Source organism: Elephas maximus, chromosome 5, assembly GCF_024166365.1.
Source record: "Elephas maximus indicus isolate mEleMax1 chromosome 5, mEleMax1 primary haplotype, whole genome shotgun sequence".
In the NCBI taxonomy this organism is placed as follows: Eukaryota; Metazoa; Chordata; class Mammalia; order Proboscidea; family Elephantidae; genus Elephas; species Elephas maximus.
Genome location: NC_064823.1, coordinates 124,897,918 through 124,911,147, shown reverse-complemented (window position 1 = coordinate 124,911,147; position 13,230 = coordinate 124,897,918). Strand labels below are relative to the sequence as shown.

The 13,230-nt window shown below is 37.9% G+C and overlaps 1 protein-coding gene across 4 annotated transcripts in view; it reads left to right on the top strand.

Annotated features, from left to right (window-relative positions):
• The first annotated feature begins 12,495 nt into the window (after positions 1-12,495).
• DTHD1 (death domain containing 1) overlaps positions 12,496-13,230 on the top strand; it is an 85,776-nt gene continuing 85,041 nt past the window's right edge. For all 4 annotated transcript variants that reach the window (XR_007517686.1, XM_049886376.1, XM_049886377.1 and 1 more), the window contains exon 1: positions 12,496-12,901. Coding sequence is in view for 3 of the 4 variants with exons in the window: in XM_049886376.1 (XP_049742333.1) it covers positions 12,631-12,901 (271 nt within the window). In the remaining variant the exon portion in view is untranslated. The remainder of the gene's footprint in view (positions 12,902-13,230) is intronic.

Here is a 13,230-nt window from a genome sequence, read left to right as displayed (position 1 = left end):
TGGGCAGTATTCCATTGTGTGAATATACCATAATTTATTTTTCCATTCATCCATTGATGGGCATCTTGGTTGCTTCCAACTTTTTGCCGTTGTAAACAGTGCTGCAGTGAACATGGGTGTGCATATATCTGTTCGTGTAAAGGCTCTTATTTCTCTAGGATATATTCTGAGGAGTGGGATTGCTGGATCATATGGTAGTTCCATTTCTAGCTTTTTAAGGAAGTGCCAAATTGATTCCCAAAGTGTTTGTACCATTTGACATTCCCACCAGCAGTGTATAAGTGTTCCAATCTCTCCACAGCCTCTCCAACATTTATTCTTTTTGTTTTTTGGATTAATGCCAGCCTTTTTGGAGTGAGATGAAATCTCACTGTAGTTTTGATCTGCATTTCTCTAATGGCTAATGATTGTGAACATTTCCTCATATACCTGTTAGCTAACTGAATGTCTTCTTTAGTGAAGTATCTATTTGTATCTTTTGCCCATTTTTTAATTGGGTTATTTGTCTTTTTGTTGTTGAATTTTTGCAGTATCATGTAGATTTTAGCAATCAGGCGCTGATTAGAAATGTCATAGCTAAAAACGTTTTCCCAGTCTGTAGTTAGTCTCTTTACTCTTTTGGTTAAGTCTTTGGATGAGCATAGGTGTTTGATTTTTAGGAGCTCCCAGTTGTCTAGTTTTTTTTCTACATTCTTTATACTGTTTTGTATACTGTTTATGCCATGTATTAGGGCTCCTAACGTTGTCCTTATTTTTTTCTTCCATGATCTTTATCGTTTTAATTTTATATTTAGGTCTTTGATCCATTTTGAGTTAGTTTTTGTGCATGGAGTGAGGTATGAGTCTTGTTTTATTTTTTTGCAGATGGATATCCAGTTATTCCAGCACCATTTGTTAAAAAGACTGTCTTTTCCCCATTTAACTGTTTTGGGGCCTTTGTCAAATATTATCTGCTCATATGTGGATGGACTTACGTCTGGATTCTCAATTCTTTTCCATTGGTCTATGTATCTATTGTTGTACCAGTACCAGGCTGTTATGACTACTGTGGAGGTATAATAGGCTCTAAAATCAGGTAAAGTTAGGCCTCCCACTTTGTTCTTCTTTTTCAGTAATGCGTTATTTATCTGGGGCCTCTTTCCCTTCCATATGAAGTTGGTGATTTGTTTCTCCATCACATTAAAGAATGTCATTGGGATTTGGATCGGAATTGCATTAAATGTATAGGTTGCTTTTTGTAAAATAGACATTTTTATAATATTAAGTCTTCTTACGCATGAGCAAGGTATGTTTTTCCACTTATGTAAGTCTCTTTCGGTTTCTTGCAGAAATGTACTGTAGTTTTCTTTGTATAAGTCTTTTACATCTCTGGTAAGATTTATTCCTAAGTATTTTATCTTCTTGGGGGCTACTGTAAATGGCATTGATTTGGTGATTTCCTCTTTGATGTTGTTTTTGTTGGTGTAGAGGAATCCAACTGATTTTTGTACGTTTATCTTGCATCCCGATACTCTGCTGAACTCTTCTATTAGTTTCAGTGGTTTTCTTGAGGATTCCTAGTGCTTTCTGTGTATAAGATCATGTCATCTGCAAATAGAGATACTTTTACTTCTTCCTTGCCAATCTGGATACGCTTTATTTCTTTATCTAGCCTAATTGCTCTGGCTAGGACCTCCAGCACAATGTTGAATAAGAGTGGTGATAAAGGGCATCCTTGTCTGGTTCCCGGTCTCAGTGGGAATGCTTTCAGGCTCTCTCCATTTAGGGTGATGATGGCTGTTGGCTTTGTATAAATGCCCTTTATTATGTTGAGGAATTTTCCTTCTATTCCTATTTTGCTGAGAGTTTTTATGATGAATGGGTGTTGAACTTTGTCAAATGCCTTTTCTGCGTCAATTGATAAGATCATGTGATTCTTGTCTTTTGTTTTATTTATGTGGTGGATTACATTAATTGTTTTTCTAATGTTAAACCATCCCTGCATACCTGGTATGGATCCCACTTGGTCATGGTGAATTATTTTTTTGATATGTTGTTGAATTCTCTTGTCTGGAATTTTGTTGAGGGTTTTTGCATGTACATTCATGAGGGATATAAGTCTGTAATTTTCTCTTCTTGTGGTGTCTTTACCTGGTTTTGGTATCAGGGATATGGTGGCTTCATAGAATGAGTTTGGTAGTATTCCGTCCTTTTCTATGCTCTGAAATATTTTGAGTAGTAGTGGTGTTAACTCTTCTCTGAAAGTTTGGTAGAACTCTGCAGTGAAGCCATCGAGACCAGGGCTTTTTTTTTTGCTGAGATTTTTTTGATTACCTTTTCAAGCTCTTCTTTTGTTATGGATCTGTTTAATTGTTCTACCTCTGTTTGTGTTAGTTTAGGTAGGTAGTGTGTTTCTAAGAATTCACCCATTTCTTCTAGGTTTTCAAATTTGTTTGAGTCAGTTTTTCATAGTAATCTGATATGATTGTTTTAATTGCAGTTGGGTCAAAAAGAAAAAAGAAAAAAAAATTTTTTTTTTTTCTGTTGTACTATCGCCCATCTTATTTCTTCAGGTTATTTGCTTCCTCTCCTGTTTTTCTTTTGTCGGTTTGGCCAGTGGTTTATCAATTTTGTAGATTTTCTCAAAAAACCAGCTTTTGGTCTTGTTAATTCTTTCTACTGTGTTTCTGTTTTCTATTTCATTTGGTTCAGCTCTAATTTTTATTATTTGCTTTCTTCTGGTGCCTGTGGGTTTCTTTTGTTGCTCTCTTTCTATTCAAGTTGTAGGGATAATTCTTTGATTTTGGTGCTTTCTTCTTATTGATATAAATTGGTCTCTCAGCACGGCTTTTGCTGTGTCCCAAAGGTTCTGATAGGAAGTGTTTTCATTCTCATTGGATTCTCTGAATTTCTTTATTCCATCCTTAATGTCTTCTATAATCCAGTCTTTTTTGAGCAGGGTATTGTTCAGTTTCCAAGTGTTTGGTTTCTTTTCCCTGCCCTTTCTGTTATTGATTTCCACTTTTATGGCTTAATGGTCAGAGAAGATGCTTTGTAATATTTCAATGGTTTGGATTGTGCTAAGGCTTGCTTTATGACCTAATATGTGGTCTATTCTAGAGAATGTTCTACGTGAACTAGAAAAGAAAGTATAGTTGGTCGCTGTTGGGCAGAGTGTTTTGTATATGTCCATGAGGTCAAATTGGTTGATTGTGGCATTTAGACCTTCCGTGTCTTTATTGAGCTTCTTTCTGGATGTCCTGTCCTTCACTGGAAGTGGTGTGTTGAAGTCTCCTACTATTACTGTGGAGCTGTCTAGCTCACTTTTCAATGCTGATAGAGTTTGTTTTATGTATCTTGCAGCCATTTCATTGGGTACATAAATATTTAATATGGTTATATCTTCTTGGTGTATTGTCCCTTTAATCATTATATAGTGTACTTCCTTATCCTTTTTGATGGATTTAAATTTAAAGTCTATTTTGTCAGTATATTGCCACTCTCTCTCTTTTTTGATTGTTGTTTGCTTGATATATTTTTTTCCATCCTTTGAGTTTTAGTTTGTTTGTGTCTCTACGTCTAAGGTGTGTCTCTTGTAGGCAGCATATAGACAGATCTTGTTTCTTAATCCATTCTGCCACTCTCTGTCTCTTTATTGGTGCACTTAGTCCATTTACATTCAGGGTAATTATGGATAGGTATGAATTTAGTGCTATCATTTTGATGTCTTTTTTTGTGTGTTGTTGACAGTTTCCTTTTCCCACTTAATTTTATGTGCTGAGTAGATTATCTTTATATATTGTCCTTTCCTCAAATTTGTTGTTGTTGATTTTGTTTCTGCTGAGTTTTTATTTTTTTCTTGTATTTTACATTGATGAGTAGGATGGTTTGTCTTCTTTGTAGTTGCCTTATTATTCACCCCTATTTTTCTGAATTTAAACCTAACTTTTATTTCTTTGTATTGCTGTATCTTCCTCTCCATATGGAAGGTGTATGATTACATTTCTTAGTCCCTTTTTATTATTTTAATGTTGCCTTCTTTTGTATAATGACATCGCTATTACCTCGTCTTGAGCTTTTTTTTTTAAATAATCTTGCTTTTTTTTTTTTTATTTCCCTGTCTGGGTTGAATTCTGGTTGCTCTGCCCAGTGTTTTAGTCTTGGGTTGATACCTGATATTACTGATTTTCTAACCAAAGAACTTCCTTTAGTATTTCTTCTAGTTTTGGTTTGGTTTTTACAAATTCCCTCAACTTGTGTTTATCTGGAAATATCTTAATTTCACCTTCATATTTAAGAGACAGTTTTGCTGGATATATGATTCTTGGCAGGTAATTTTTTTCCCTCAGTTTTTAAAAATATGTCATCCCATTGCCTTCTTGCCTGCATGGTTTCTGCCGAGAAGTCCGAGCTTATTCTTATTGGCTCTCCTTTGTAGTTGACTTTTTGTTTATCCCTCACTGCTCTTAGAATTCTCTCTTTATCTTTAGTTTTGGCCAGTTTGATTATAACATGTCTTGGTGACTTTCTTTTAAGATCTACCTCATGTGGAGTTCGATGAGCATCTTGGATAGATATCTTCTCGACTTTCACGATATCAGGGAAGTTGTCTGCCAACAAATCTTCAAGAATTCTCTCTATATTTTCTGTTATCCCTCCCTGTTCTGGTACTTCAATCACTCATAGATTATTTCTCTTGATAGAGTCCCACATGATTCTTAAGGTTTCCTCATTTTTTAAAAATTCTTTTATCTGATTTTTCTTCAAATATATTAGTGCCAAGTGATTTATCTTCGAGTTCAGAAATTCTGGCTTCTACTTGCTCAATTCTGCTCCTCTGACTTTCTATTGAGTTGTCTAATTCTGTAATTTTATTGTTGTTCTTCTGAATTTCTGATTGTTGTCTGTCTCTGGATTTTTCCAGCTTATTAAACTTTTCATTATGTTCCTGAATAATCTTTCTAATTTCTTCAATTGCTTTATCTGTTTTCCTTGGCTTGTTCTGCGTATTGCCTGATTTCCTTCCTGATATCTTGAAGGGTTCTGTGTATTAGACTTTTGTATTCTGCACCTGGTAATTCCAGGAATGCACTTGCATCTAGAAGATCCCTGGATTCTTTGTTTTGAGAGTCTGTTGAGGTGATCATGGTCTGTTTCTTTATGTGACTTGATATTGACTGTTGTCTCCGAGCCATCTATAAGTTATTGTATTAATTTATGCTTGCTTGTGGTGTTGTAGCTTCTTGCTTTGTTTTGTTTTGGTATACCCCTATGGGTTGCTTGAGTGAGCAAGCTTGATTATTTTTGCCTTTGGAGCTCTGATGTCCTCTTCCCGGATGGCTAGAGCTATTACCTGGTATATCAGTCTAGGAGTCCATTCAGTTTTCTTGTATGAATTCAGCTCAGGTTTCCAGGTAGCTGATCATCAAATGTGTGGTACAGGCTCTGTCCTACAGTTTTAGAGGGGCAGGAGTGATTGGCATATATACTGGTACCTGATTGCAGCAGGGGTTCATGCTCTGAAGAAGGCAGGGGGCTGAAAGCCAACCCCCAAGTGTCTCTGAGGAAAGCATGTCCCTGTTCTCTAGACCGTGCAGGTGGGTGGGTTCTGCAGACGGACCATGAGCACCCAAAGTTTTTGGTTGTAAGGACTGGGAGGTACCAGTTATCTTTGGACCCCTGTTGCGGGTGGCTGGGTGACCTGATTGGAGCTGCCAGCCCTTAGGTCCCTGATGTGGGTAGGTGAGGACCTTGTTTAATAGGCAAAGCAATTGCAAACATCAACAGCCACCTCTCCACTGCACAGCTGAAACAGTTGGAGTCTGCCAGCAAGAGCCTATTCTCTAATAGGCCCACAGAGGTCCATGAGGAAGGGAAAGGTGCTCAAGGTCCATGGAGGGTTTGTGCCTAGACAGGAGTGGCTTCTGTCCTGAGCTCCCCTGGTTAGTGGAACTAGTAAATTATCTTTTCCCCCCAATTGCAAATTTTTTCCTTCCCCAAGGTCGGGAGGATGGCTGTAGGTGCTCAACAGTGCCTATCTCAGGTCAGGGAACTCAGCCGCTGAAGCTTGGTTGGGTGTGGGGCGGGGGTGCGGTAAAATATACACAAGTACTTAGCTTTTGCTGAGAGCTCCCTTCTTCTCACGTTCTGGAGGTGTGAGTAGGCTGTATGGCTGGCTGCTTCTCCCTGAGGAAACTGCTGCCAAACGCCAATAGTAGTCCACTGCTGCCGCCGCTCCCGGAATGATGTAACTCCTCTCCGCTTCTGAATGGTCTCTTTCTCCCCCTGCCCCTCAGTTCATTTTCTAAGCTTGCCTTTGAAGCTCAGGGCTCCCAGCTTGTCACAAATATACTCATTTCACTTGTGTTTTTGGGTCTTTGTTGTAAAGAGGGTTTGCAGGAAGCACCTGTCTATTCCACCATCTTGGCTCTGCCTTTCCAGTTACTTTTTTTTCTGTTGTTGTTTGTTTTGTTTTTTTGCTGGTGTATTCTGTCCTAGATTTCTGGAAACTTTCTTATATATATATGTATATATATATTTTGCTAATATCTTTCCCTTTCTTTTTTCTTTCTAGAGCTCATATTAGTTAGACCACCTGGACTGAACTTTTAATTTTCTTATTTTTTTTTCTTATTGTGTATCTTTGTCCTTTTGTTTCACTTTCGAGGATATTTCCTTATCTACTTCTTTATAAACTTATACCAGTTTTTAAAATTTCTGCTGTCATATTTTTAATTTCTGGAAGTTTTTCTCATTGTCTGAATGTTTTCTTTTTTTAGACAATCCACAAGAATTTGTTTTGTGGGTGCACTATCTTCTCTTATTCTGGACTCTGAGGATGTTAATTATACATTTACTTGATATTTTCTTCTGTTCCCTGGATTGGCTCTATTTTTTTCTCCAGTTGGTTATTTACATTTGTTTGCTTTAGTCTCTAGTTTTTTATTACAGGTTTCTTAAATGCCTGATCCAAATGACTCTTACTGCATGTTTAAAAATGAGGCATTAGACGAATTTTTTGGTAGCCTTATATACAAAGTAGGTCTTATGACTGGGGTTTTTACTGTTGAATAACTTGCCAGGACATGTCTAGATTTTGGGGAAGATCTGCAATTTTTAGTCTTGGTAGGTTTTTCCCTTGGGTTGTTCAGTTACTCCAAGGAGAAAATCCCCAATTTCCTGCCTGAGAGGTTATGCCTGCCAGCCTGTATTCTGGGAACTTAGCAGAGAAATGCAGAGGAAACTCACCATATTTAATGTGCAAGTTTTCACTTAACCTTTGTCAGCATGATACCTCACTGGAGTTCATCTGCTACAGTTTCATCACTGAACAAAAAAAACTCTAGTGTCTGCTTGGGTGGAAGATGGGCAGTTGCCTGACTGCCTAAAGCAGAAGAAAGGGATCTAGCAAGCTACCTGCTTTCAAAACAGACTTTTTGTTGTGTGCCGTCAAGTCGATTTGCAGGTCATAGTGAACCCACATGACAAAGTAGAGCTTCCCCATAGGGTTGTCTTGGCTGTACTCTTTATGGAAGCAAATCTCTAGGTCTTTCTCCTGCAGAGCTGCTGAGTGGGTTAGAACCACCAACCTTTCAGTTAACAGTCAAGTGCTTAACTGTTACAACAGACTATCAACCAAAATTTCTGCTTACAATTCCAGCCTTCACTCCCACTTTTAGAGGCACGTAATGTTTCCAGCCCCCAGGATGCTGAGATTCTATGGCAAGAACTGGCCTATTTTCCACATATAGTTATTTAGGTTTCAGCTTTCTCTGCTTGATTAGTTCATAACCACTTATTCATCTGCATTCATCTTCCAAAAATTTGTTGACATTTTTGTCTGTCATTTTATCACCCATTCTTTTTGTCCATTGACGTTTAAACGAAAACCCAAACCCATTTCCGATGAGTCAATTCAACTCACAATGACCCTATAGGACCCAGCAGAATCTTTACGGAGTCAGACTGTCACATCTTCCTCCCACAGAGTGGCTGGTGGGTTCAAACTGCTGACCTTTTGGTTAGCAACAGAGTTAAGCCACTGCACCACCAAGATTGAAGCTTATATATGGCTTTTTTTTTTTAACTGTTTAGTGGAATTTTACAAATGTTTATTTAATCTACCTTGTTTAAACAGAAATGTTAGCTTTGAATTTTAAGACTTGCTTTTAAAAACATTTTAAAATTGATAAGCACATTGGCAATTCTGACATTTAATTTGTAATTTCCTGGTGTTATAGGGTTACTGGGAAAAGCAAAAAAGAAAAAAGGCAAAACAAAATGGGTTTTCTTTCTTCTTCCGCCAGCAATCAAGCTGTATTAGGTTGCTTTAAACAGAGAAAATATGTCTTGGATGTAGGCAACTATAGGAGCTCAAAGAAAATAACGAAATCAGATAATAGAACTATTAACATCGACTCATAGTATCTCAAACATTCATAATTCTTTTGCTTCTATCTAATTTATCCACTACTACCCACCATAAATTGCAGGTAAAATGACACATTTTATTAAACTTCAGAACTTTGTTGTTGTCATCTTTATCCAGCCTATTAAAACCAAAAAAAAAAAAAAAAACAAACTGTTGCCATCTAGTGGATTCCAACTCCTAGTGACCCTGTAGGGCAGAATAGAACTGCCCCAAGGGTTTCCAAGGCTGTAATATTTATGGAACCAGACTGCCACATCTTTCTCCCATGGAACATCTGGTGGGTTCGAACTACCCACCTTTCAGTTAGCAGCCAAGCACTTAACCACTTGCAGAGTCTTATATCTTCAGGTAGTAAACAAGTGAAGAGCCTATTTACCCGAAACTTATCTCTACCCACTTTTGTACGTTTGGTATCTTGTTTATTGTCTTTTCAACCATATAATGCTTTGTGTGAATCAAAGACTGCATACTCATTCCCCTAATGTCAGTGGAAGCACAGAATTCTCAGTAAGAAAGTAAAAGGAGTCCTAATGACAAGTAGCAACAATGAAGATGCTAATCAAACATTAAAACCATCCAGAAGAATTTTTGCAGTTAACTTCTGTGGGTGTCACAAGTCTTGACTGCAAATGTCAGTTCTTTCCGTGGTTAGTGACATCAGTTAATTGAAAACAAGATGTAGAAACATGCAGATGCTTGTTTGAACAAGTAAATGCAATGTGACCTACGGTAAGGCTCACTTGCAAATATTACATATTCTTGAGAAGCCAGACAGAGAGCAAGTTTAGACTTGAGGACAGCAAGTGTCATTGAGGGTAAGAACTGTTTTTTTCTTCCCATGAGAAAGGATTTTCTCACTTATCTAGAAGAGAATAGATGTATATTAACCTAGCAATTCAGCATCTCATTATCAGTTTTATTCAAAACTCGAAAAGTGAATAGTGTAAATTCTCCTTTGATCTTTCTACTTCCAGGGGTTCATTCACTACCTATTTGCTGATGATATTCAAATATGCCAATCTTATTCTGACTTTTCTTCTAAACTTCTAACCCATCCTAAAGAATTGTCCTCAGATATTTCAAATTCTAAGTCAGAAATCAATCAACTTATCTACCTATCAAGTCTAGTGCTCTTCCTAAATTTCCTAATTTAATGGTTTTGCCATCTATTCAGTCAGTTAACATAAAAATTTTAGTCATTTTTCATTGCCAAGCACAATTTTTGTACCAGTGGCCAATAAATATTCCTCAAATAAATGAATCAGTGGATTTTCAATGCTTTCTAGTCCTCTCCCTCTCTCTGATGATTTATTAAGTTCATCTACTCTACTTCAAATCCCCTCTCAAGGCACCTTTCTCTTCCTGCACAGGCAGCTGCTCTGGTCTCCAAGCCTCTAACTCTTGTGTCTCTCCCATCTAAACTGTCTGCATCTCTGCAGCACAGACATCTCCCTATTTTCTATGAAATAAAATTCTAAATTCTCATCCTGACTCTCCACAATTACTAGATTCATGTCCTGCCACTTCCCCAGACTCATTAACTGAAGCCAACTCTAAAGCCATCAATGAAAAAGGAAGACTGAAGAAGAATTGATGCATTTGAATTATTGTGTTGGTTAAGAACATTGAACATACCACAGACTGCTAGAAGAAGAAACAAATCTGTCTCAGAAGCAGTACAGCCAGTATGCTCCACAGATGCAAGAATGGCAAGACTTCATCTCACATACTTTGGACATGTTATCAGCAGAGACCAGTCCCTAGAGAAGGACATCGTACTTGGTAAAGTCAAGGGTCAGCAAAATAGAGGAAGGCCCTCAACGAGGTGGATTGACAGTGGCTGCAACAATGGGCTAAAGCATAACAATAATTGTGAGGATGGCACAGGACTGAGCAACATTTTGTTCTCTTATACATAGGGTCCCTATGAGTTAGAAAGGACTCAAAGGCACCTAACAATAACAACTCTAAAGCTATACTTCCCCATTTTTTATCACACTGTATAATCTCATGATCCGTGCCTTTGATCATATTATTTCCTATGATGAAATGTTCCTTCCTTCTCTTTTCTAGTCTGCTCAAATCCTTCTCATCCTTTAACTCCTAATTAAAATATCTCCCAGGTCGCTAATCAGAATGAATTTTTTACTCCTCATATCTTTTATGATACTTTTTGTTCATATCATTGCTATAGCTCTCAACAAAGTCTACACTGTATTTTAATAACCTATTTTTTGTCTTTGGAAATTCTGATGGCATAGTGGTTAAGTGCTATGGCTGTTAATCAAAAGGTCAGCAGTTCGAATCCACCAGGAGCTCCTTGGAAACTCTATGGGGCAGTTCTACTCTGTCCTGTAGGGTCGCTATGAGTTGGAATCGACTTGACAGCAAAGGGTTTAGTTTTTTTTTTTTTTTTTGGTTATTTTTTGTCTTACTCCCTCTTAAGCCCTAGAGGGTACTCTCCTCAGCACTGGCCCATAATAAATGCTGTATAAGGTTTACAAATTTAGCAGTGAATTAAAGCCATATGTACATTTTCATTAAAATTATTGAGAATCACACATATATTTCAGAAATTAGAGAAAAAATAAAATAAAACTGAACCAGAAAGTCTTCAATATTGAGACAAGGCTGGAAAGGATTAAAGCCACGTGACCTGTAATGTGATATGGGCTCACATTTCAAAAAAAAAAAAAAAAGTCCAGCTTTCTTTTATTTACTGAAAAATTAAATTTCTGGTAGAGAAGAAAACCCCTTCTTTTTCCTTTCCCTCAGACTCTTCGAAACAGAAGCGGCTTGGACATTATTGATACCTGTGGTTTTCTTTTTTTATTCACTGAGTTTGTTTTTCCCTCATCTAGCCATTAAATATCTCTATCCAGGTGCCATGAATGTAGCTGTAAGAACCCCAGTGCTTAAGATGAGATAATGCAATGCCTGTGGGAGGGAAGAATTCCAGCTCCCCTTTGGAAAGCTTTTATTTCATTCCAGTATGTCTGAGAGAACATGAGCTTGTCTGGAATGTACTCCCCTTTCCCTCTGGTGCTGTGTTCTCCTGTATTAGAAGAAGGGGATTAGAAAGGAGGAAGGAGGCTGTTCTGGTTTCCTCTCCACACCCCTAGGACCCCCATATCAAGTTCTGTGTTGCAGTGGTCCCATATGAAAAGTGTTGACCGTGGAAGCAGCAGTGGGTGAGAACTTGATGTATCAGAATTTTAATTATACATGGTAAAGACTCCTTGCTAGTTCAGAGAAAACCACTGCTCAGGTTTGTTTTCTTTTAGTGAGGGGCATTTTATCCAATTAGAGCAAAATTATCAAAGAGTAAAGAAGCCAACTGCCTATCTCAATCTCATCACGGACTTGCCTTACAAGAAGATTCTAATTATACTTACCTAAAAAAAAAGTCTTTACTTTTTTTTTAACCAATAGTAGGAGTCCTGGTGTCACAGTGGTTAAGAACTCAGCTGTTAACCAAAGGTTAGCAGTTCAAATCCACCAGCTGCTCCTTGGAAACTCTATGGAGTAGTTCTACTCTATCCTATAAGGTTGCTATGAGTCAGAATCCACTTGACAGCAATGAATTTTGGTTTTCGAACCCATAGTAATGGGCTTTGCACCCGAAGAGGACTCTTTCTTATTTAAGCTCTTTCCACTAAAGCAGAAATAACTATAAAGACCCACATGTAACCATAGCCAGCTTCACCAATTATTTATAGCCAATCTTATTTCACCTATACCCTCCCCCCTTGATTCCTAGATTATTTTTAATCAAACCCCAGACATCATATCATTTCATATATATTTATAAGTATCACATAGGGATCTTATTAGAAATGTTGTTAAAACAGTTTACCTTTGATTAGTAAACTTCTCATCCTGCCACAGAATTCAAATTTTGTTGCTCAAAAGTTGAAAAATATTTGGGACTTCCAAAGTATATTGCATTTGTAAAACATACGTGGAGAGTTGGATTGTGTGATTAGTCTATTCTGTACACAATGGCACCCGGGTGCAGAAACGCCCCTTCTTTGGTCACCTAGTAACTTTTCACTGGACAACAACAAGCTGAATAAACTATTATGTTGTGGGAAAGTGCTTGGCTAGCAGACTTGGATCATCTCCTGGATTTTAGGAGAAATAAGCATTGCCAAGTTTGAATTTGCTAAACCTTTAGGCTCTGCTGGCAAGAAAGAAGCATACCAATTTTGGAGCATAAAATGGATACAGAAGACATGGGCTCAGGTAAACTAGGCCAAATATTGAAGCAGATTTGGAGACAAAACCTGATGCTAAAGCAGGCGTTCCTAGGGGATGACCTTTATAAGGAGGATGGTGGGGCCACTTGGCTAACCACAGTGGTCTTTCTGGGTCAAGAGCTCATTGGGGCCCTTCACCAGCTGTTGGAGCACACTGCAGGGACCCTGCACTCCACCTGCCAGCAACTGCAGGTACAGTTTGACAAGGAGAATCGAAGTATCTGGACACAAGGCAAGTATTTCTCTTATTTATTCTTTCTGTAAGAAATATTAATTGAGTACCAGTCTGAGGGGCACTGAGAAGCATGCTATCAAGGTTAAGACAGAGTCTCTCTCACAGGGCATAAGGGAAAAATAAGATAAGGCAAATACATAATAATACAAGGGACTTGAGACCACTGCCATCAGAGACATATGAATGAAATACTTCAGGGCTTCAGAAGCAATAGAAAAAATCAAACCCAGTGCCACTGAGTCTATTCTGACTCATAGCGACCCTATCACACAGAGTAGAACTGCCCCATAGGGTTTCCAAGGAGAAGCTGGTGGATTTGAACTGCC